General features: G+C 45.1%; 1 protein-coding gene across 1 annotated transcript; it reads left to right on the forward strand.

Moving 5' to 3' along the window:
- The first annotated feature begins 8201 nt into the window (after positions 1 to 8201).
- On the forward strand, positions 8202 to 16645 carry LOC121292600 (acyl-coenzyme A thioesterase 1-like). The gene is made up of 3 exons (XM_041214769.1): positions 8202 to 8670; positions 13976 to 14178; positions 15959 to 16645. The coding sequence occupies exons 1-3, from the start codon at positions 8205 to 8207 to the stop codon at positions 16526 to 16528; spliced, it is 1239 nt and encodes a 412-aa protein (XP_041070703.1). The 5' UTR covers positions 8202 to 8204; the 3' UTR covers positions 16529 to 16645.
- The last annotated feature ends 9435 nt before the right edge of the window (positions 16646 to 26080 follow it).

The raw sequence follows: 26080 nt of genomic DNA on the forward strand, positions 1-26080 counted from the left end.
TCCTTTTTAACTATCTATAAAAACTCTTATTATCTGTTTATTTATTTCAAGCTAGCTTTCTCTTGTACTCATAGTTTTTCCCCACTTATTAATCTTTTAGTCATTCTTTGCTTTTTTTAACTATTCTGTCCAAACTTCTGACCTGCCACCTATCTTTGTGTAATTATATGCTTTTTCTTTGAGTTTGGTGCTATCTTTAACTTTTTTTTTAGTTAAACACAGATGGTGGGTCCTCCCCTTGGAATTTTTCTTTCTCAAAACAAAAATAAAAATACCTGGAAAAACTCAGCAGGTCTGGCAGCATCTGCAGGGAGGAACACAGTTAACGTTTCGAGTCCGTATGACTCTTCAACAGAACTAAGAAAAAATAGAAAAGTGGTGAAATATAAGCTGGTTTAAGGGGGGTGCGTAGAGCTGGATAGAGGGCCAGTTATAGGTGGAGATAGTCAAAAGATGTCAAAGACAAAAGGACAAAGAGATGTTGAAGGTGGTGATATTGTCTAAGGAATGTGCTAATTAAGGGTAGGAAGCAGGACAAGCAAGGTACAAGGGGTGGGGTGGGATGAAGGGAAGGGATCAAAATAGGCTAAAAGGTAGAGAAAAAACAATGGATAGAAATGCATTTAAAAATAATGGAAATAGGTGGGAAAAGAAAAATCTATATAAATTATTAGAAAAAAAGGGAGGGATTGGAAAGGGGATGGGAATGGAGGACAGAGTTCATGATCTAAAGTTGTTGATCTCGATATTCAGTCTGGAAGACTATAAAATGCCTAGTCGGAAGATGAGGTGCTGTTCCTCCAGTTTGCGTTGAGCTTCACTGGAACAATGCAGCAGACCGAGGATGGACATGTGGGCATGAGAGCAGGGTGGAGTGTTGAAATGGCAAGCTACAGGGAGGTCTGGGTCATGCTTGCAGACAGACCAAAGGTGTTCTGCAAAGCAGTCACCCAGTCTGCATTTGGTCTCTCCAATGTAGAGGAAACCACATTGGGAGCAACGAATGCAGTAGACTAAATTGAGGGAAGTGCAAGTGAAATGCTGCTTCACTTGAAAGGAGTGTTTGGGCCCTTGCATGGTGAGGAGAGGGGAAGTAAAGGGGCAGGTGTTGCAACTTCTGTGGTTGCATGGGAAGGTGCCGTGGGAGGGGGTTGAGGTGTGGGGGTGATGGAGGAGTGGACCAGGGTGTCCCAGAGGGAACGATCCCTGCGGAATGCCGCCAGGGGGGTGAAGGGAAAATGTGTTTGGTGGTGGCATCATGCTGGAGCTGGTGGAAATGGCGGAGAATGATCCTTTGAATGCGGAGGCTGGTGGGGTGATAAGTGAGGACAAGGGGGACCCTATCATGTTTCTGGGAGGGAGAGGAAAGTGTGAGGGCGGATGCGTGGGAGATGGGCCGGACACAGTTGAGGGCCCTGTCAACCACCGTGGGTGGAGAACCTTGGTTAAGGAAGAAGGAAGACTTGTCAGAGGAAATGTTTTTGAAAGTGGCATCATCGGAACAGATGCGACGGAGGCGAAGGAACTGAGAGAATGGGATGGAGTCCTTACAGGAAGCAGGGTATGAGGAGCTGTAGTCAAGGTAGCTGTGCAAGTCGGTAGGCTTGTAATGAATATTGGTGGATAGTCTATTCACATAAATTGAGACAGAGAGGTCAAGGAAGGGAAGGGAAGTGTCAGGGATGGACCATGTGAAAATGATGGAAGGGTGGAAATTGGAAGCAAAATTAATAACTTTTTCCAGGTCCAGACGAGAGCATGAAGCAGCACCAAAGCAATCGTCAATGTACTGGAGAAAGAGTCGTGGGAGGGAGTCGGAGTAGGACTGGAACGAGGAATGTTCCACATACCCCATAAAGAGACAGGCATAACTGGGGGCCATGCGGGTATCCATAGCCACATCTTATATTTGGAGGAAGTGAGAGGAGCTTAAGGAGAAATTGTTCAGTGTGAGAACAAGTTCAGCCAGACGGAGGAGAGTAGTGGTGGATGGAGATTGTTCAGGCCTCTGTTCGAGGAAGATGCGGAGCCATCAGACCATCCCAGTGGGGGATGGAGGTGTAGAGGGATTGGACATCCATAGTGAAGAGGAGGCGGTTGTGGCCAGGGAACTGGAAATTGTTGATATGATGTAGGGTGTCAGAGGAATCACAGATGTAGGCGGGAAGGGACTGGACAAGGGGAGAGAGAATGGACTCAAGATAGGAAGAAATGAATCCATAGGCAGGAACAGGCTGACACAATCGGTCTGCCGGAACAGTCCTGTTTGTGGATTTTGGGTAGGATGTAGAAGCGGGCCGTCCGAGATTGGGAGACTATCAGGTTGGAAGCTGTGGAAGGAAGATCTCCAGAGGAGATTAGGTCAGTAACAGTCCTGGAAACAATGGCTTGATGTTCAGTGGTGGGGTCATGGTCCAGGGGGAGGTAGGAAGAAGTGTCTGCGAGTTGATCCTCAGCCTCTGCGAGGTAGAGGTCAGTGCACCAGACAACAACAGCACCAACCTTGTCAGCAGGTTTGATGACAATGTCAGGGTTGGACCTGAGAGAATGGAGTGCAGCAAGTTCAGAGAGAGACAAGTTAATGTGGGTGAGGGGAGCAGAGAAATTGAGCCGACCAATGTCACGCCAACAGTTCTCAATGAAAAGATCAAGAGAAGGTAAGAATCCAGAAGGAGGGGTCCAGGTGGAGGGAGAATATTGGTGGTGGGTAAAAGGATCCATTGAATGGGGAGAGGTCTCCATGCTCACTTCCTCGGAAGGCCCACTTCTAGCTCCTACCCAAAATCCACGGTTCTTGACAGGACCCTCAACCGTGTCCAGCCCATCTCCCACGCATCCGCCCTCACACCTTCCTCTCCTTCCCAGAACCATGATAGTGTCCCCCTTGTCCTCACTTATCACCCCAGCTGCCTCCGCATTCAAAGGATCATCCTCCACCATTTCCGCCAACTCCAGCATGATGCCACCACCAAACACATTTTCCCTTCACAACACCGCCCCCCCCCACCCCCCAAACACTGGCCGCATTCTGCCGGGATTGTTCCCTCCGGGACACCCTGGTCCACTCCTCCATCACCCCCTACACCTCAACCCCCTCCCACAGCACCTTCCCATGCAACCACAGAAGGTGCAACACCTGCCCCTTTACTTCCTCTCTCCTCACCATCCAAGGGCCCAAACACTCCTTTCAAGTGAAGCAGCATTTCACTTGCACTTCCCTCAATTTAGTCTACTGCATTCGTTGCTCCCATTGCGATTTCCTCTACATTGGAGAGACCAAATGCAGACTGGGTGACCGCTTTGCGGAACACCTTCAGTTTGTCCACAAGCATGACCCAGACCTCCCTGTCGCTTGCCATTTCAACACTCCACCCTGCTCTCATGCCCACATGTCCGTCCTTGGTCTGCTGCATTATTCCAGTGAAGCTCAACGCAAACTGGAGGAACAGCACCTCATCTTCCGCCTAGGCACTTTACAGTCTTCCGGACTGAATATCGAGATCAACAATTTTAGATCATGAACTCTGTCCTCCATCCCCAACCCCTTTCCGATCCCTCCCTTTTTTTTCTAATAATTTATATAGATTTTTCTTTTCCCACCTATTTCCATTATTTTTAAAGGTATTTCCATCCATTGTTTTATCTCTACCTTTTAGCCTATTTTGATCCCTTCCTTTCACCCCACTCCACCCCCACTGGAGCTATCTGTACCTTGCTTGTCCTGCTTTCTACCCTTAATTAGCACATTCCTTAGATAATATCACCACCTTCAACACCTCTTTGTCCTTTTGTCTTTGACATCTTTTGACTATCTCCACCTATCACTGGCCCTCTATCCAGCTCTACGCACCCCCCTCCCCACCCCCCACAAACCAGCTTATATTTCACGTCTTTTCTATTTTTACTTAGTTCTGTTGAAAAGTCAAACTGACTCAAAACGTTAACTGTGTTCCTCTCCGCAGATGCTGCCAGACCTGCTGAGTTTTTCCAGATATTTTTATTTTTGTTTTGGATTTCCAGCATCCGCAGTTTTTTGCTTTTATCTTAATTTTTCTTTCTCGCTGGAATGGCTATTAGGACCTGAAATTTTGTGGAAATCTCGTTTTCTGAAATATCCCCTTGAACGTTTGCCACTGCGTCTCTATTAACCTATCCCTTAACCAAATTTGCCAGTTCCCTGTAACTAGTTGTGCTTTCATGCTCTCTTACTTGCCCTAATTTAAGTTTAAAATCCTAGTCTTAGACCCACATTTTTCTCCCTTAAACTGAATGCAAAATTTGATCATATTATGATCACTGCTACCTGGGGGCACTCATTAATTAATCCTATCTTGTTGCACAATACCACGTCTAGTATAGCCTGCTCTTTGCATTGGTGCCAGAATGTTCTGATCTAAGAAACTATCCCGAAAACTTATGAATTCCTCACCTAGGCTATCTTTGCCCATCTGATTTCTCCAGTCTATATGTAGATTAAAAACTCCCATGATTATTACTATATCTTTCTGACAAGCTCCCATTATTTCTTCCTTTATTTCCTGTCCTATCATGTGATTACTGCTAGGGGGCATGTACAACACTCCCACAAGTGACTTCTTGCCTTTATCATTTCTCACCTCTACCCAAACTGCTTTTACATCCTGGTTTCCAGAACTTAGGTCATCTGTCTCTATTGTGCTAATACCTTCATTAATTGACAGATCTACCCCTCCACCTTTTCCTAACTTCCCGTCCTTTCTAAATGTCATGTCACCATCCACAGGTTCCAATGTTCTGCAGTCCAGGCACACAATCAGTTCTGCCATATCTTAGACTAGCCTTGTTTTATTTATTTAATTAATTTAAGTCTTTAATCAATTGGCAGAGGATTTAAAGGGGAGCTGTGAAAATGGTGGTTTCTCTTGTTTTGGGAACCATTACTTTAGATTGGAAAAGTGCACATATTGTATTCAGTGAAGGTGAGAGAAAAAAACTAGGGAACTATACAACAGTTAGCCTAACATCTGTCATCAGGAAATCACTAGACTATAATTAAGGACTGAAGGTCTTGCAATTTTTCAGCTGATCCGAGAGATTATGGTTTTGTAAAGAGTTGATCATGCCTTACAAACTTAATTGAACTTTTTGAAGATGTGACTAAAGTAGTGGATAGAGTAATGTGTATAGGTGTTACTTATATGGACTTCTAGAAGGCATTTGATTAAGCCCATCATAAAAGACTGTTAGCTAAAGCTGAGACCCATGGAATTGAAGGCAAGTTATTGGCTTGGGTAAGGAAATTGGCTGAGCAGTAGGAGACAGAATAGGTATGATAGGCAGAAACTCTAATTGGCAGGATGTGACTACTGGTGTCCTGCAAGGATCTGGTTTAAGGCCTCAGCGACTCACCGCATTTATTAATGAAATAGGTGATGGGATAAGAGGGCACATATCCAAATTTGCTAATGACACAGTTAGGTGGCATTGTAAGCAGTGTTAGATGTGAGCATAAAATTACAAAGAGATGTTGGTTGATTAAAGGAATGAGAAAAACTCTGGAAAATAGATTTCAAAGTAGGTAAATGTGAGGTCATCCACTTTGTATCTAACAAGGATAGAATAGGGTACTTTCTAAATGGTGGGAAGGGTGGAGGTCCAAATAGAGTTGGGGATTCAGTTCCATTTCCTTACCAAGTCAATTGAATATGTAATGTTGTAAAAAAGTAGAGAAAATAATCAAAATGGCAAAACAAAAACAGAATTACCTGGAAAAACTCAGCAGGTCTGGCAGCATCGGCGGAGAAGAAAAGAGTTGACATTTCGAGTCCTCATGACCCTTCGACAGAACTTGAGTTCGAGTCCAAGAAAGAGTTGAAATATAAGCTGGTTTAAAGTGTGTGGGGGGGGGGCGGAGAGAGAGAGAGACAGAGAGGTGGGGGGGTGGGGGATGTGGTTGTAGGGACAAACAAGCAGTGATAGAAGCAGATCATCAAAAGATGTCAACGACAATAGTACAATAGAACACATAGGTGTTAAAGTTAAAGTTGGTGATATTATCTAAACGAATGTGCTAATTAAGAATGGATGTTAGGGCACTCAAGGTATAGCTCTAGTGGGGGTTTTTTTTTATGATGGAAATAGGTGGGAAAAGGAAAATCTTTATAATTTATTGGAAAAAAAAGGGAAGGGGGAAACAGAAAGGGGGTGGGGATGGGGGAGGGAGCTCACGACCTAAAGTTGTTGAATTCAATATTCAGTCCGGATGGCTGTAAAGTGCCTAGTCGGAAGATGAGGTGTTGTTCCTCCAGTTTGCGTTGGGCTTCACTGGAACAATGCAGCAAACCAAGGACAGACATGTGGGCAAGAGAGCAGGGTGGAGTGTTAAAATGGCAAGCGACAGGGAGGTTTGGGTCATTCTTGCGGACAGACCGCAGGTGTTCTGCAAAGCGGTCGCCCAGTTTACGTTTGGTCTCTCCAATGTAGAGGAAACCACATTGGGAGCAACGAATGCAGTAGACTAAGTTGGGGCAAATGCAAGTGAAATGCTGCTTCACTTGAAAGGAGTGTTTGGGTCCTTGGACGGTGAGGAGAGAGGAAGTGAAGGGGCAGGTGTTGCATCTTTTGCGTGGGCATGGGGTGGTGCCATAGGAGGGGGTTGAGGAGTAGGGGGTGATGGAGGAGTGGACCAGGGTGTCCCGGAGGGAGCGATCCCTACGGAATGCCGATAAGGGGGGTGAAGGGAAGATGTGTTTGGTGGTGGCATCATGCTGGAGTTGGCGGAAATGGCGGAGGATGATCCTTTGAATGCGGAGGCTGGTGGGGTGATAAGTGAGGGCAAGGGGGACCCTATCATGTTTCTGGGAGGGAGGAGAAGGCGTGAGGGCGGATGCGCGGGAGATGGGCCGGACACGGTTGAGGGCCCTGTCAACGACCGTGGGTGGAAAACCTCGGTTAAGGAAGAAGGAGGACATGTCAGAGGAATTGTTTTTGAATGTAGCATCATCGGAACAGATGCGACGGAGGCGAAGGAACTGAGAGAATGGGATGGAGTCCTTACAGGAAGCGGGGTGTGAGGAGCTGTAGTCGAGATAGCTGTGGGAGTCGGTGGGTTTGTAATGGATATTGGTGGACAGTCTATCACCAGAGATTGAGACAGAGAGGTCAAGGAAGGGAAGGGAAGTGTCAGAGATGGACCACGTGAAAATGATGGAGGGGTGGAGATTGGAAGCAAAATTAATAAATTTTTCCAAGTCCTGATGAGAGCATGAAACCAGCTTATATTTCAACTCTTTCTTGGACTCGAACTCAAGTTCTGTCGAAGGGTCATGAGGACTCGAAACGTCAACTCTTTTCTTCTCCGCCGATGCTGCCAGACCTGCTGTGTATTTCCAGGTAATTCTGTTTTTGTTTTGGATTTCCAGCATCCGCAGTTTTTTTGTTTTTAATCAAAATGGCAAATGGATTGCTGACTTTATATCTAGACAATTAGAATACAAGTCAAGCTTCAGCTATACAAACCCTGCTTAGACCACATCTGAAGTAAGGTGAGCAGGTCTGAGGACCACACATTGGCCTTGGAAGGAGACCAGTGTAGTTTTCCTGGACAATGAGAAGAGACTGTGCAAGTTAGAATTGTATTGCTCGAAATCTAGAGGGTTAAGGGGTGATTTCATTGAAGTTTTCCATTGTTAGGGGTTAACTGATAGGATAGCGAGAGAGAAAAACCATTTCCATTATGGAATCTATAACTATAAGAGGAATTTTAAAGGTTTTGGAGAGCGAGCAGGAAGTGGATTGGACGTGGACGAAACATGTTGCCATTCTGACGGGTCATACGGTTTGCTTCTTTGCAGTCTCCCGATAAATGTTCAATCTTGTTGACAGAGAAGTGGTCAGCTGCTTCTGACCTGAAGATATTTGGCTTCTGGTCTGTTTTGCATCTTTGCCGTATTTGTGCAAAACACAAAAGGCAAAGAAATCTGCTGGGTGTGTTGTTTTCAGGAAGTGACATTTATTCCATTTTCCATGATTTAAAAAAAAACCCTGGACTTGCATCGCTGTGTGCACCTGGCAACAGGTGGGAAGGTGCATGTTTAAAAACTCCCAGGGAGATTTCAGAAGTTGCGGACCATCTCTCGGCAGCTTCCATGTATCTCTCCAGCCTGCGCCGGGCGGCGGCGGCCGCCTTCCTGAGCCGCCCTGTCCCCCTGTGTCACCGAGCCGGGATGGCCGCCAGTGTCCGGCTTCAGCCCGGCCCCGAGTGCCTGTTCGACGAGCCGCTCCAGGTGCGGGTGAGCGGCCTCTCCCCGCTCCAGCAGGTCACCATGAAGGCGTGGCTCAGCGACGAGAAGGGGCAGCTTTTTCACTCCTTGGCTTTCTACAGGGCGGACGGCCAGGGGGAGCTGGACCTGGACCACTCCCCGTCCCTGGGTGGACACTACACCGGCACCCAGCCCATGGGGCTCTTCTGGTCGCTCAGCCCCCGCACACCTTTCACTCGCCTGGTCAAGAGGGACGTGGCCACTTCTCTCGCTGTCCACATCGAGGTGTTTGATGGACACCGGAGCCTGGACCAGCTCCCAGTGCAGCCTTTGGCCGCCTCTATCAATCAACGCTGGTTTATGAAAGCAGGGGTGAGCAGGATCCCAGTGAGAGAGGGCAGGGTCCGAGGGACCCTCTTCATCCCGCCTGGTAAGACCTAATTTTAAATTTAACATCAATTTTATTCTGAGTTTTCCTCACCTAGGCTTGTGCTTCCTACATGGATATGTATTTTTTTAAAATTCATTCACTGGGAAATGGGCTTCACTAGCTAGGTCAGCATTTATTGCCCATCCCTAGTTGCCCTTGAGAAGGTGGTGGTGAGCTGCCTTCTTGAACTGCTGCAGTCCATATGGTGTAGGTACACCCACAGTGCTGTTAGGGAAGGAGTTCCAGGATTTTGACCCAGCGACAGTGAAGGAAGGGCAATTTATTTCCAAGTCAGGGTGTTGAGTGACATCATATCTAAACACAGGGATGTGCTATATGGACTTGTGGACATAAGGTGCCAGGACCAATATATTGTCATCCCATATACTATGTCTTTGCACAATTGAACTCTCTCTTATATAATAAGCTTACTTTAAGAGAGAATATTTAAGTAATTATGTTTAAAGTGGGAAAGTAACAGGTTTTGAATTTGAAGATTTTACATTTCAACACAATATAAAAAAGAATTGTATTTATTAACTGTGTTCAAACACCTGATTTTCTTTTCTCTGCACGTTATATCAGAGCCGAGCTTGAACTTAGACACACGAGTGAGCGCCGACCAATGCAAGTTACTTTCTTGGAAGCGGTTCAAACTACTAATAAATTTTTACATTGTCAGATTCAACAATATGTATCGGAAGTGTAAAATACTGAGCCAGGTAGACAATTGCCAATTAATTCTTGAGGTGTGAACACTAACTAAAGCAAAACAAATAACGATTTAGCATTTGGAATGCAAATGTTGTTAAGTAGTGATTACATGTTTCCACAAGGTGTTGTAAGAACAATGAATTCTTTGTCCTCTTAATGTGGATCTGAAATTTATATCCTTTAGTTGCCAACTGCTGGTAATAGTACACCTCTCCATTGTCATCCAGCTGGGTGGGACTGCTCTTGCCCGGTTCTATTCTTATCCATCTAATGATAGCTAGAGAATCACCGTCAATAGCTTCTCTTCCCATTCATGTATAATCACCTCTTGTGTCCCCCAAGGATATATTCTTGCCCTCCTCCTCTCTCTCATCTGCATGCTGCCCGTCCACGATATCGTACAAAAACACATCAATTTCTACGTGTACACTGGCAATACCTCACCACCACTCTCTCCATCCCTCCAGCAACTCTAAATTGTCAGACTGCTTGTCTGACATTCAGTACTGGATGAGCAGAAATTTCCTCTGCTTCAATATTGGGATGACTGAGCCTTTATCTTGAGTCCCCACCACAAACTTCTACCTCTCTCACCAGTAAGTCTGACACCGAATCAGACTGTTCGTAACCTCAGTGTCTTATTTGACCCTGAGACGAACTTCTGACCACATATCCATGCCATCACTAAGACTGTCTATCTTCACCTCTGTAACATTGCCTGACTCCACCCCCTGCCTCGGCTCATCTGCTGCTGAGTCTTCCTTCTTGCCTATGTGACCTCTGAGCTTGACTATTTTAATGCACTCCTGACTGGCCTCCCACATTCCACTCTCCGTAAACTTGAGTTTATTCAAAACTCTGCTGTGTCCTAGCACACGCCAAATCCTGTTCACCTGTCGCCCGTGTGCTCAGTCACCTACACTGGCTCCCAGTTGAGCAATGCCTCCACTTTAAAAATTTTCATCCTTCTCTCTGTAATCCCCGTCAGCCCCACAACCCTCCAATATCAGTTGGTTAGGTGGCTCGCCTGTGGTTCAAAATAACACCAACAGCGTGGGTTCAGTTGCCGTTGTGGCTGAGGTAGACTTGGGACAAGCCTCCTCGCCCTGCCACCGAGAGAAGGAGACAATGGCAAGCTATCACTGGCAAAAACTGCCAAGCAAGTACCTCAGGATGAAGCATCAGCAGGTAATGAGCCAAGGACCTGCCTTCAAGCAGAGCACACATGAATGAAGGGACAAATTTTGACCACAACACCTGGAAGACCTCCTCATCCTCAAAATAGTGCCATGAAAACTACCTCAGAGGACAGACAGAGCCTAAATTCAACTTTGCATTTGAAAGAAAAAAATCCTCCCAACAGTGCAGCACTTCTTCAATATACACTAGGGGCAGAATCGTCCTAGATTTGCACAAAGTGTGGTTGTGGTAGGGGTAAATGGCGAGTTTTTGCGCAGTACCGTCCCTTTCCTGGCGCATCCCGCTTCAATGATAATGCATTCATGGGAAACACTCCAATCGCTGGCGAGAAGGCTTGGATTTGCCCACCCTGCTGTGACCTCACCGCATCCTCAGGCATCTGAAGGGAGGAGGACCCCTGGATCATCCACTCAGAAATCTCAGAGTCCCTTTTGCTTGTGACCCCACCCCCCACCCGCCTCAAACTCATCTTCTGTCACCACAAAGGGAGCAGCTGGCCCACAGGAGGACAGCCAAGGCAAGCCCAGGGCCCTCAAGGCCTTGGCTTTCCAGAGGACATATGCCAAAGTCATCAGAGGCAATAGGGCCAACCTTTGCACAGGCTGTCTCCACCCCTGTTGCGGATGTCAGGGCAGCACCTAGAATTAGTGGTAGGCCCAGAAAAATTAAGAAATTCTGATCACGTGGTTGCATGGGTGAACATATTTTGTCACTTTATAATCTGAAAATATCTTTACTTTAACTGAATAATGTGTAATGTTGTCTTTCAGCTCCATTTACATGGCATCTATCCCAACTATCAGTTCAGCAGCACGCAGCTGGACCACGAGTGATTCTGGAGGGAGGTGTGTGTGTGTGTGTGGCAGGGCCTTTCGGAGCCTCGTGCGAGCACTCTCCTGCGCACATGGAGCCTTCATCCATCACGCTCATCTCACTGTCCTGAGCATTCTCAGTGCTGCCTGCTGGGGTTCTCTTTCAGTTGTCCATCTGAGCTGCACCCACCCACCCACTGATCACACTCCCATGTAGCACCTGTGCCCATCCAACACGAGGCTCTGCTCACTTTCAATTTTAACAGCCGTGGTAGTCGTTAATTTTCTGATCAGCTCCCCTGTCCTTTCCCTTTCCCCAGTCACCCATGTTCTTTCCCCCATCACTGTTGATCCCCAGACATCACCTTCCAGCTCCCCACCGTCACCTACCAACCTAAACCCTTTTCTTTCCAGGATGTCCAGGTGAACGTGAACGTGAACGTTACCTACCTTCCCAGAGTCCCACCCCCCATCCACATTGACTTCCCCGACCTCTTCCTTCCCACCCTCGGGTCTAGGTCTGCTTCTAAGACCCACCAATCACCCTCACCATCCCTTCTACTGCTACCAACACACCCTCACCTCCCACTTTTCCGGCTCCCTCTATCCTTCTGACACTTACCGTTCCCTCCTACAATGCGCACCATCAGTTCGCTCACTAGCAGGCAGTCATTGACTCCACAGACACCTCCCTTACATGTTCACCCCCTCTTACCCCCCCACCCACCCACACACCCACCACCACCCTTCTCCCCCGGGACACCTTCCACCCCCGGACTCCACCCACCCCCTCCAAACTCCTTCCTCCTCTCCCCAGATACCTTCCTCCCCCTGGACTCCTTCCCCTCTCCGAACTTCTTCCGTTCTGTGAACTCCTTCCCTTACGCCTTCCCCCCCCCAACTTACACCTATCTCTCCATTTGCCACATTCTCCTCCGTTACACCCTCCTCCACCTGTAGTCCCTCCTCCCTCCCCAACCTCACCCCTAATACCTTTGACCTCCCCTCAACCTCACCCCTCCGACACCTCCCTCCCCCAAACACCTTTGCTGCCCCCCCGCCCAACCTCACCACCCCCCAACACCTTCATTTCCACCCCCCACAACCTCACCCTACCCCAGTGCACCTTCCTCTCCCAGTAAAACCTGGGCCTTTTTCTCCTACACCATCCCTCTCCCCCACCAGTATACCTTCCCCTCACACTCAGAGATGGACCTTCCTCTCCCCCCAGCCTTCGCCGATCATCCATAGCAGCCCATGGCCAAGACCATGGTGTTCCGCAGCAGACTCAAGACATAAACGGAGACCTTCCCACCTTCCATGTGCTGCTTCACGGCGGAGCCATGTCCATGAGAATCCACCCAGCATGCGATGCACGTGTTCCTCCAGGCTCCGGTAAGCTGTAGTGGCCCCAGCGTCGTCGTCTCCTCGGATGTCTGCGATCTGAGCAAGGCCCTAACAGTAAGTCCTGACTCCTGCACGTCTCGCTTGTCCAGACGTCTCGCTTGTCCAGACGTCTCGGGGCAGGATGCAAAGCGAGTTCACGCCGTCCTCCAGCGGGATTGGCATTCCGCCATGGAGATCGCCATCAAGTGACCCCTCTGTGCTTTCACACCGGTATGAAGCCGCTTTTTGCCCTTCTCACCACAATGTATCCCTCGCCCCACCCGATTCCCAACAAGGCCGGAAAATTTCAGCCGAGGGATATTAAGCTCGATCTTTGTGCCTGAGACCCTGGAGTCAGGTTTGACCTTCACATTCTTCTGGCAGGCGTGCTACCCACAGCAGATGTTTTTGGGGATTTAATGGCGGGTGGTTGTGTTTTTTTTTCTCTCTTTGGAAGCACTGACAATTACTGCTTGCTAATATTATTAGAACACCTGCCTTCAGCTCTACAAAGAGGGAAATATGTTTGCACTGATCCATCAAAGCTGGATGGAAACCAAGGAGCTTATGAAGTGAGTACGATACCCTCCTTTTTAAAAAGAATCCTCACCCATTTGGCCAAATGCTATATTTCAGTTAATGTGTTCCCTCTTCCAGATATGCAGCCCTAATTAGCCGAGCATACGCATTAATCTGTTTAGACAAGTTTCACCAGAATGCTGTTGCTAGGTTGCTGTTTTCCATATGGTACTTCCAAGCCCTTGTTTGCCATGCTGACAGCTTCACCTCTGATATTTGCTCCACTGTTTGAAATCTGACATTGTGCTCAATATCTTCCTACAACACACGTTGCATAGAATCCAAGTGATTGAAGAGGGGGTGGGTTACCTGGAAATGGCAGGGATGTGGCCAGATTTAAGGACAGGACCACATTACCGTTATTTTCACATGGTAGCCACTTGGCAGCCCACCAGATTGACAGGCTTCCCACATGGGAGACCACAGCTTTGTGTCACCGGCAGCAGGTTCTAACCACCAGAAAAGATCAGAGGGTAGAAGTGGGATGGAATCCAGCTAGCAATCAGGAGAGGCAAAGACTTGGGGATTTTGGAGTGTAGAGGGCTGGGGCCAGGTGACTCAAAACAGCTCGGAAGAGACTTGAAGAAAGGAATAAACCTCTTTGAATTTGACAGGAAATGGGCCATTTCCAGGAGTGATTTCCATGAACGAAATACAAGGTGGATTGTCAGAATACAGAGCCAGTCTTCTGGCAAACCATGGTTTTACTACACTGGCGTTAGCCTACCTATGTTATGATGACCTTCCAGAAGATGTGATAAACTTTGACTTAGGATATTTCGAAGAAGCCGTGAATTTTTTGAGGCAGCATCCAAAGGTCAGTCATGTCATCAAATAAATGGCTTCCATTTAGTAACTTTTGCACTAAGGTGAAAAGTTTAGTTAGCCTGCTGTTTATCTGTGACAATGATCCCTAATAATAATCATTAGGTAATGTAACACATAATGCATTATCATATAGTTTCCATTGCTAATGGGCAGCAGGTAAAGCACTTGGATGGGACAAGTCAATTGGGAAGCATTTGGCAGGTGTGACCACTGGGTGAGTGAGAAAGCACTGTGCCTGGTTCCCTCCTGCAATTGCCAACCAAACACTGTACTGTCAGCATAATAAAGGAGCTGAGACAGTGTAGGACCGGAAGAACTTGTGCTGAGCCAGGACAGACAATCTAAAAAGCTGGGGATCAGGTTGAAAATAGGTTGTGTCAGGTCAAACTGGGTACAGGTTGCGTTGGATCAACCTGCTGAAGGGATCACATAAAAGCGAACTATGTATATATTATTTCAGTGTTTAAGAGGAGAGAGAAATAGATAGTTCACTATGTTATACTAGTTATTCATCCACCTATCTTACTTGAACAAATTCACGTGGTGGCACAATGCATTCAATAGCCTGAATACAGAGTAAGGGTTCTCTATTATGATCTTTGAGTCTCTTTATCATTTACCAAGATACTTGACAAGGAAGAGATGAAACAGCAATACAGAAATAGGAGGGCCACCGGCTGGTGGTGGTTTTGGCTCGTGGTTCATTCTTTCAATTAACTTGTAGGAATTCGAGGGGGTTCCTCAAGCCACCAGTTGGAATACATATTTGTGCATGTCAAGTTTCTGAGTCCTCATGTTACTAGCTGCTGTGTTATAATCCTTATGTTTAGGAGCACCATCTTTCAAGTAAGGTCTTTATCAAATGTTACTTGAGAAGGAAGGAAATATCCAAACACCATGCATCATTTCAATTGCGGTGGTACATGCAATGTGTTTTAGGCTGATGGGTTTCTTGTTTCTAAGCAAATAATGAAAGCCATGCCAAACGGCTTTTATTAAAATAGAAATAATTTTCATCCAGCATTTGTTTACATGCAAAAGTATTTTTGCAATTAATTCTCTCGAGCAAGGCATTATGATGGTTTAATTCTAAAAATTAAATTAAGAGCGTCCAGTCTGCTAAGAGCTCTGTACATAGCCGTCACTTAATTAAAATAACTGCTTCAAAAAAAATGTGAGTAGAGAGTCTGAACACTGGGTGTCCATTGGCATTAACACACTGCACTGATCAGTAGGAAAACATGATCAAGGCTATTGAATGGACTGATTTGTAGAATGCGATCCGCAGAATACGTGTGCAAGTCATAACCATTGTGTACTTAAAATTAACTTTCAAGATTTTACAGTAACTAAATAATTAAAGAGTCTTTCTTGTATGATAACTCATCTAGAGTGATAGATAAGTGGAATTAAAGCTCACAGTTAGGCCTCTCATTTGAATATTCAAAGAATATTCAAACACCTGTTTCGGGCATGGTCTTCGGACATCTCTTTTTTTTTGCCTGTAACAATATGGCAGACAGTACACTTCCGACACATACTGGGTGTGGGTTTTCTGCCCATCATAGCAGGCCATTTAGTGTCTGAGAAATAGATTATATTTCGAGGCCAAATTCACATTAAAAATAGAAGATATATAAGGTGATCACTTCTGTCTTACAGAATGTTAGTCCTGCAGTTTGTTTTCTCTTTAGGGCTCATGCTTTGATAGTCTATAGCTGTTTAAGTATGTGTTGCCCTTTAGGAATATTTTCAAAAATGTCTTCCAGGTTAAAGGTCCTGGCATTGGAGCAGTTGGACTATCAAAAGGTGCGGATTTGGTTCTCTCGATGGCCACCTTTCTACCAGATGTGCGAGCGGCCGTTGTCATCAATGGATGCACTACAAGTGCTATATATGGATTGTGCTTTAAAGATAAACTGATTTCTACTGGTCTGGGCTACACTATAAGCCGAATGCAGATTGCAGATTCAGGCGTTGCAGACATATTTGAAATAATAAATGAAGTTAATGAGGACAGTATAATCCCAATAGAAAATGCTGAGGGTACCATCCTGTTTATTGTTGGGGAAGATGATAAGAACTGGAATAGCAAATTCTTTGCTGGTGAGACCATAAAAAGATTGAAAGAACATGGAAAAGATAATTTTGAGATCCTCAGTTATCCAGGGGCTGGACATTATTTGGAGCCTCCGTTTTTCCCCTTTTGCTATGCCTCCTACCACTCTGTGATAGGTGCACCTACAAGGTGGGGAGGGAATGCCAAGGCACATTCATTTGCACAGGAAGACTTGTGGTCAAAAGTTCAGGCATTTCTCAAAAGAATCCTAAACCAGTAGAGGGCAGCAAAGAGGAAACTGAGAAATTGTCCGATGGCGGAGTGCTGACAGAATGATGATCTTCATGTTACTGTTTGAATAATATCTACCACTGCATTTTCTATTTGTTTTTGCCTAAAATCTAAGCACCATTTCAATCTCAGTATACAATTCCACTGGAAGCCTTTCTGGAGAAATTTCAAATTATAAGAACAATGACTAATTTGTCTGGAAAAACTCAGCAGGTCTGGCAGCATCGGCGGAGAAGAAAAGAGTTGACGTTTCGAGTCCTCATGACGCTTCAACAGAACTGGGTGAATCCGGATTCACCCAGTTCTGTTGAAGGGTCATGAGGACTCGAAACTTCAACTCTTTTCTTCTCCGCCGATGCTGCCAGACCTGCTGAGTTCTTCCAGGTAATTCTGCTTTTGTTTTGGATTTCCAGCATCCGCGGTTTCTTGTTTTTATCGACTAATTTGTCTGGTTCGCTTCCAAAGTCACTTTGCAGCATAGTGACTCATGGTTAAACTCCAGTTCTAGCTAAAAGTTAACATGTGAGTTGTGCCAGCTGTCTGTGAATCACACCACGTTGGCTCAAACCTCAACCATTTCTCACCTTTTCACTTCTCTAAGCAACCAGACAGTGATCTGATCACCCTACTTCTACAGGAAGGGGCTGGATCAATGCAAACCATTTATTCTGTTGTCAGTTTAAGATTTATCATATTGACTATAGTACTTGGTATTGTTTCATTGACTGTAGAATTTAGATTCTGTGACCTTCATGTTGAATGTAAAGGTCAAATTTAATCTGCAGCTATGTCATCTTAATTGTGAAGATTGATTTTTATCATGTTGCTGGCAAACTCATGTAGTTGCATTTTATTATTCTGTGTCACTGATACTAAATAAATTAATTTTACTTTCTGTGTAAGGTCAAGTTCTTAATCTTTGAAAGTACCTCAATACTGCAATGTCCTTTTAAGTAGCTGTTAGCAGAGTCATTTTTATACAGCGAGTCATCTAACAGCATATGTTGTGATTGTTGTGTTTCTGTTGGACTATTTGGCATAACAATTAAGCCCAGCATTCAGATGTCATGGTGAAGCTCCTATAACTGGGCTAGTGCGATTTCCTTTGGAAATTGGAGCCTCTACCAGCGCTATAACAACCAAAGTAAGGTCAGTTCACCCATCTCTATAAAATGGGAATGTATTATTTAAATGATGAAATACTAGCAACAATGGAGGCTCAACGAGATTTAGTGGTCCATCAAAACCAATCGCTAAAATGTAACTAACAGATGCACAAATAAAGACTAATAGGATGTTAGACTTTATAATGGGAGAGCTAGAATATAAAGGGGAGGACGTTTTGCTACAGCTGTACACAGTCCTCCTTAAATCACATCTGGAGTTCTGGGCACTGCACTTTAGAAACAATATGTTGGCATTGGAAGAAGTGCAGAGCAGTTTCACCAGCATGTTACCATAGCTACATGGAAGAGATATATGGAGAGATTACATAAAACTGGGCTTATATTCTCTGAAATATAGATGGTTAAGGGTGGTTTGATTGAGGTTTCTTAGACTTTGAAAGGAAATTCATAGCATCAGGTAGGAGCTATTTCCACTGTGAAGGAGTCTAGGATAAGGCGACATAACCTTAAAATCAAAGCCAGGTCATTCAGGAGTCAAGTTAGGAAACACTCCTTCACACAAAAAGTGGTAGAAGTATGGAACTCTCACATAAAAAACAATAGATGCTAGCTTAATTAGGAGTTTTAAATCTAAGAGCAATAGATTATTGCTAATCAGTGGTTTGATGCGATCTGGAGCCAGGGCAGTGTTTTATTCCAGAAATCCAGTTGATGAAGGATGCACCTGGAGCCATTCTTTTTACACTTTTATATTTATTTACAGAGTAAAACATTACAAGCATTCGCCCTCTAACCCACCAACCAGTTTTAGCCTGTGTCCATTTGTAGAGATCTCAAGTTAATGCCTACCACTTGTACACACATAAACACGATTAAGATACAATTAAGTTAAATTACAGATCAACCATGATCTCATTGAGTGGCAAAACAGATTTGAAGGGCTGAATGGCCTTCTCCCGCCCCAACGTTCCTTCCTATGTTGCCTTTGTTGCACAATTTTGCCAGATTTTCCTATATTTGTTTCCTTTTGTGATTTGCAGCTGTATTCCCCTGCCTACTTGCAGAGCCAGCACAAGGGTATTTGGCACACTAGACGAATCTTCAGCCTGCACCCCCCCCCCCCCCCCCCCCCCCCCCCCCCCCCGCCAACCAAACCACCCCCCCCACCCCTACACAGTTAACTTTTGAAAATGAATGCAGCAAGATGGTCCCACTTTCACACAGCCTTCCACTCAAAATTGTCAAACAACTCAGAGTGGGTACCTGAGTTATCCACAGCCTCCCCTCCTCAGCCCTCACTCCAGTGGCCTCAGCCTTCTGAGTCCCACCCAATGTGCTGCTTCTGCAGCACCACATGTTCCCTCTCGTCCCCATAGATTTGCGTGCTCCACTCCTGCCCCTCTTGCAAGATCTCAACCAGCATCACGCAGGGTCATCACCAGGAGAGCTCACCTTCCTGAATGGGTGAAGTTGAAAGCATATAACTCTAAGCTAAGTAACCGACATTGCAACCCTTCCCCATCCATGCAGGGAAGAAATTAACTATATTCTGCATTACTTTAGTCTACATTTATAAATAAATTACAGATTTATTTTACAAGAAAAAAAGAATATTATGATTTTGATTGTATATAACATTCTCATTCTTCCACACTTTTCAAAAGATTTTACGGCCAGTGCAGATGCCTTAGTGTGTAATATTGGCTCACATGACATGATACTACACTGTGTTTTCCTGCAAGTCGATCAAGGTTTGGGACGGAATTGTCCCAGATTTGCATTTAGTGCAGTAGCGGGTGGGTAAAGCAACGTTTTAGCTGCCGGCCGCAATGGTGGGTTTTCACACCATATCATCCCAAACCTGCCACATTATTTATGCATTCCCAGGAGACACACAGTTTCCATGGCGGTCGGGCTCTGATTCACCTGCCAAGCCATCACCTCATCGCTTCGTCACGCCAGGCACCACATTTAAAGTGCAGCCACACTCGGTGCTTCCAGCCCAGGACTGCAGCAAACAAGACATGGCCCCAAAAGACAAGAAGACTGAAGCCCCCGAGTTCCTTTTGGGCACTGTGGAGGCCTGATGTGACGTCCTCTACCCCCCTGCTCTGTCCGCAAAAAGGGGCAGCAACATTACCACTCTGCCTTGGTAGGCGATAGCAGTGGTGATCAGTGCCAGTGCCGCACAGAAGAGGTTGGCCATCCAATACACATAGAGGATGAATGATCTCATCTGTGCAGCCAGGGTAAGGCAACCATCTCATCACTCTAAACTCACACACTCAAACCCATCACACATTCACTGGCATCTCACTCACTGCCAGCTCAAGGGACATCATCACCCTTCTCACACACACCCTCACATGTCCATCCGGCCTCATCTCCTCTGGCGACTGCCTCCTCAGGCATCACCACTTGCGTAGATCAGCATGTGCCCCCCCCCCCCGCCCCACACACACACACCCTGAGTTGCCCTCCTCCGCCAGTACACCCCTTACCCTGCAGCCTCTTCCGTTACCTGAGGCCACTTCTCCCCCTTCCCCAAACAAGCCCTAGCCCTGCAGCCATTGAAAAGCCCCCCCACAAATGGCTGATTTGGTAGGTAGAGACCTATCCATGTGCCCCCTAAAAGTGATGTGGTGCTGTCTGTGAGGCCTGGCGCTGATGACTGTGAGTGCTGTCCGAAGCAAGGTAGGCAGACAAATCTTGAAATCTTGAGTGAAGTGCAGCCCGCCAAGTGCAAGTTGCTTATGTGCTGTTGTGAAACACATCAGCGTGTTTTCCCGCCAACACAGGCGGACGATTCAGTTGGGGGAGGGAGGGCAGGTGGGGGATGAGTCCGGCGTGCTGGCCTAATAATGATATGCAGATGTATTACAATGAGGTTCCCGATGTCAGATGGCGGGAACACAGCCCACCATTGGCAGGCTGAGCGGATGATCACAAACTGGTTTCACACCGTCATGAAGCTGATCGCGCCATACTGCCCACTCACGCCACCAAACACACCCGACACCGGTGGGCACGGAAAAGCCTGGCCTTAGAATTTAACTTACTGTGCTTTCAGTTTAGCAAACGTAGAAACAAGTTACTCCAGCTCAATGTTTTGTGCAATTTCATGTTCTATTGACAAGGTGGAGACTCTAACCAGTCTTTCTTGCATCATTGAAGAACAAACATATCTTTTGATCAGCTTTATCTTGGAAATGTTTTGCTCACCACAGGCCACAGGAAGAGCGAGGCTCAAGAGGATGTGGAGAGCAATAAATATATTGGGGACTCTATCTTTCAGCTTCTTTTTGCATTTAAAGCTCAATACACCTTGTGGTGGTCCACACTTTCGAACTTATCTTGCAATGGCTTACAATTCACTGCACAAATCTGAAGCATCAATATCTTTCGGGCCGTCGTGTTTTATAGCTTCCTCTAGCTTCAAGCAATGTTCCATAATCTGCTTTGATGACCTATTCTGCAAATGGTGAACATCATAGAGGAAGCTAAAAACAGCACTAATTTGATGCACCTGCGTGAATCTTTCTTCGACCGATTGTATTGCTGTGTCAAGGATCGCAAAATAAAAGTTCACTTTGAATTTTTCCTTGAGGCCTTGAAGAGGCTAATCATCAGCTTCATACGCGAGCTGCTTCCTCTTTCCCCTAATAGGGACTGAATGTGGTATCTTCTAGTCGTCAGCAAGACCAGGTTAACAGTGTTTTCCCAAACCCTTCATCACTCCTGCAGTCTACAAGAAGTTCCTTGGTTTCACTCAGTGGCTTAATGGCATCATGTATGTCAAAAAACAAGGGCTGACATCGACAATGAGGTTCAACACCGCCTTCAGTGTGCCAGCGCAGCCTTTGGCCACTTGAGGAAGAGAGTGTTTGAAGATCAGGATCTCAAACCTGGCACCAAGCTCATGGCCTACAGAGCAGTAGTGATACCCGCTCTCTTATATGGCTCAGAGATATGGACTATGTACAGCAGGCACCTCAAAACCCTGGAGAAGTACCACCAGCACTGTCTCCGCAAGATCCTGCAAATCCTTTGGCAGGATAGATGCACTAACATCAATGTTCTCGCTCAGGCCAACATCCCCAGCATCTAAGCATTGACCACACTCAATCAGCTCCACTGGTTGGGCCACATTGTCCGCATGCCTGACACGAGACTCCTGAAACAAGCGCTCTACTCGGAGTTTCGGCACAGCGAGCGAGCCCCAGGGGGGGCAGAGGAAATGCTTCAAGGACACTCTTAAAGCCTCCTTGAAAAAATGCAACATCCCCACCAACATCTGGGAATCCCTGGCCCAAGATGCCCAAAGTAGAGGGAAAGCATCCGGGAAGGAGCTGAACACCTCGAGTCTCATCGCCATAGGCTAGCTGAAGCCAAGTGTCGACAGCGAGAGGAGTGAATAGCAACCTTGGCACCCCCCAAACATTCCCCCTAACACCGCTTGCCCCACCTGTGACAGGGACTGTAGGTCACATATTGGACTCTTCAGCCACCTGAGAACTCATTTTTAGTGTGGAAACAAGTTATTCTCGACCCCAAGGGACTGCCTAAGAAGAAGAAGAAGTATGTGAAGTTCGTTCATCTGAAGTTGTTTGCTATTTATATTGATCTCAAAGAGAATGTCATAGCACACAAGAGAAACCACAAAATGAAAACTAGAAATACCTTTTGCAAGGGCTTGTGCATCTACTTGGGAGGTACTGTCAGATGTTCCTGCTAGGGTGTGCGCTCAGAGATTTCAATTAGTGCCTCATAGGTATCACCAGCTGATAGCAAAGAGGTTTCAAGTCATTAATTTGACTTTGCCATTTTGTTCCACTCAATGGTTTCACTTAGGCACATGGCACATTAGAACTTCCCAACAGCATGTTGAAGCTGAGAAATACACATAAACACATTGTACCAAGCCAAAGAAATCTGTTGCCTCCAGGTTACTCTCAGCAGCATCATTACCAACAAAATTCAAAGTATGTGCACTGCAAGGAACAAACAAGGTTTATGCATTAACATTCAGAAGGCTTTGCTGTACACCATCTTCTTTCCCCATCATATTGTTCCCCCTCCATTTTTATTACAGTGCCCCTTTAAGGGGCTGTTAATATGTTCCTTAGTTAATTAGTTTATTTGTTTAATTGATATTCTCAAAAGAGTATAACGAGAGCCTGCCGGGACACTGGGGTGGTAGATATGAAGCAGGCATATGTAATGCTGCATTTTGTAGATAAACCTACCATCAAGAAAAGTATTCCTGGCTAGTGTCATTCTTCACCAACTGGCTTGGGATCAGATCAACAGAAAGGGGGAGGGGGTTAGGAGGGAACCCCAAAGTTTGCTACCTAGACAGCTGAAGGCATGGTTGCTAATGTTGGAGTGATTAAAATTGGTGATGTGCAAGAGACCAGAATTGAAGGGGTGCAAATATCTTGAAGGATTTCAGGGCTGGAAGATGTCACAGAGGTAGGGAAATTGGGAAAATGGGAAAGCCAATGCCTTTGAATATTTCAGGAAATTTCCGGTCATCCACTTGGTTGTCAGACAAGCAGTGTGATAAATCAGATAGAGTCGTGGAACCAGGAGAGGTGGTGGCGAGGTTGAGCTGGGTGTCTTCAGTGTGCATGTGGCACCTGCCACATTTTTGGATGATTTCACCAAGGGCAACATGTAAGTGAGAAATAGGAAGCGGCTAAGTGTAGACCCTTTGGGGACACAAGACAGAAGGCTGTGCAGGAGCACCTGTGTCATAATTTAGCACACTTGAAAACTATTTAATAATTCCTACTCAAGAGGAGCTGGTCTAAGATTAACAAATACATTAAAATATATGTATAGTTCTTTGGTAGTACATAACTTGAGTATTGCTGAAAAAAGACACATGTTGCCAAAGCTATTCACCTTGCACTCATCAGGGCAATTTGCAAGAATACCAAATGTAAAGGGAACACCAATTTATACTTCAAGAGAAGAAAGTGCTAATTGGTTGGCAAGTGGACTCTGATTGGCAGATGCATTGCCATGGAGAGTGCACCAGTTAACTGATAACTGATAGTCCACTTGCTAGCCAATTAGCACTCTTCTCATGAAGTATAAATTGTCGTTCCCTTTACATTTGGCATTCTTGCAAATTGGTCCTGATGATGCTTTTTATTATCCGTTCATGGGATGTGGGTGTCACTGGCTAGGCCAGCATTTATTGCCCATCCCTAATTGCCCTTGAGAAGGTGGTGGTGAGCTGCCTTCTTGAACTGCTGCAGTCCACGTGGTGTAGGTGCACCCACAGTGCCGTAAGGGAAAGAATGTGAGATGAGAAGCTTTGACAAAGTGTGCCTTTCTTCAGCAATACAAAATATATGTGGTGTTGCTGTCATTTTTTGCTTGTTCTTTTGTTGCTTAATTTCTTCTTTGGCAGTGGAGCCCTTAATCTAGTATAGCATTACCTTCTAAAGACAAGGAGAATGTGAATGCAGTAGAATAGGTAAAGTGAATTGATGAGATTTCTCTGTTCATACCCTGAGTATGCTACAAATTTACTGAGATAGCTGGACAAGTGAAAACACTGATTTTGGGACTTAAGAAGCTAAAGTTTATATATGACAGTAATTTGAAAGGCAGTAGCCAAAAGAATAGCCGAAGATGGCGACATCATTTGGATAGCACACCAAAAATCATAAATCAATACCCTAAATTCTAAACAAGTGAACCAGTTATACAAAAATAAACTTAAAGATGTCCCAAAGACACAATAAGATGCAAAGAGGTTGAACTAACGCGTATAGCTGCTGAAAAATAAACAAAAGAACATGTGTACCAGCTGAAGGTGATGAAATGGGGGCTGTGAAAAGGCAGCACAAGACAGAAAAGGAACACAACAGAATTGAGGTGGAGGAACAGGAGAAACCAGCACGAAATGAAGTAGAGGAAGAGGAAGACATCACTGATGTGTTCTAGTGAAGAAAGGTGTATTGGCAGCAAATCTGTTAAGTGAGGGCATACTTGATCATGACGTGATTGGGCAGAGTCAACACAGTTTCATGAAAAGGAAATGGTGTTTGACAAATCTATTGGAGCTTTGTGAGCATATAGCTAACAGGATAGACAAGGAGAAACCAGTGGATATAGTATATTTGGATTTTCAAAAGACATTTGGTAACAGGCCACACAAAAGATTATTACATAAGATTGGGGCTTATAAGATTAGAGGTAATATATTCACATGGTTTGTGGATTGGTTAATGAACAGAAAACAGAGAGTAGAAATAAACAGATCATTTTCGAGTTAGCAGATTATAATTAGTGGGGTGCCACAACAATTAGCTAGTTACAATCTATATCATCACTGAGTTGAGAGGAGTGAGTGTAATGCATCCAAGTTTGCTCTTAATACAAAGCTAAGAAGGAAAGAAAGCCGTGAGGAGGATTGAAATAGGCTGCAAAGGGATATATACAACTTAAATCAGTGGACAAGAAGATGACAGATGGAATATAATGCGGAGAAATGTGAAACTATCCACTTTGGTAGGAAAAATATAACAGCAGAATATTTTTTTTAAAAGTGAGGTATTTGTAAATAATGATGTCCAGAGGAATTTGGGTGCTGCTGTACGTGAATCACTTAAGGTTAACATGCAATTACAGCTATCAACTGGGAAGGCAAATGGTATGTTAGTCTTCATTGCAAAAGGATTGGAGTACAAAAATAGGAAGTAATATTTACAAATCTTTCACTTTTAAAGAAATACCTGCTGTTCTATTTTGCCTGCTGCTAAGATCAGGTGAGGAGGTTCAAAAGGGTCTCCACTTTTCCCTCTCCTTGTTTGACCACAACAGGTTTTTTTAAAAGTGGATATTTTTGTCAATCTGTGAGTGTTTAACTGTTTATTTACATGCTATGGGAATAAAAGACATGATCAGACAGGTTTTATTGAGTTTTTAAAATGAGAAGAGGTTAGTATTTATTGTACTTAACATGGTCTAATTAAAGTGATAAAAATGCATCCAACTTTCATACATACACACAAAGATCACACATAAATAAATTATAGAGTGGGCAGGATAGATTAAAAAATTTAGAGTACAGTAAAATTAAAAGTGTATACAATCTGAAGATTGGTGACTTGGTTGGCTTCAGGTCTGTTGCTTTTGCTGTCAAGGCAGTTTAAAGCTGTGGATGAACAATTTATCAGTTCTTCTGGAGCCAGCAGCATTTGGTTGAGTTAATTTTAATATCTCAGTCCGTGGCACCTGGATAGTCAAAATCAGCAGACAGGGTTCAACATGCAAGTTGGATGGAGAGAGAGAGAGAGATGGGGGAAGGAGCTCACTCAGGGTTACATCTTAGTTGCTTTTCTAGTTCTGCAGAGAAAGTAGGTGCTTAAATTTACAAAGGGTTGGCTTGTCACATG

This window comes from Carcharodon carcharias, chromosome 20 (genome assembly GCF_017639515.1).
Source record: "Carcharodon carcharias isolate sCarCar2 chromosome 20, sCarCar2.pri, whole genome shotgun sequence".
NCBI lineage: Eukaryota > Metazoa > Chordata > Chondrichthyes > Lamniformes > Lamnidae > Carcharodon > Carcharodon carcharias.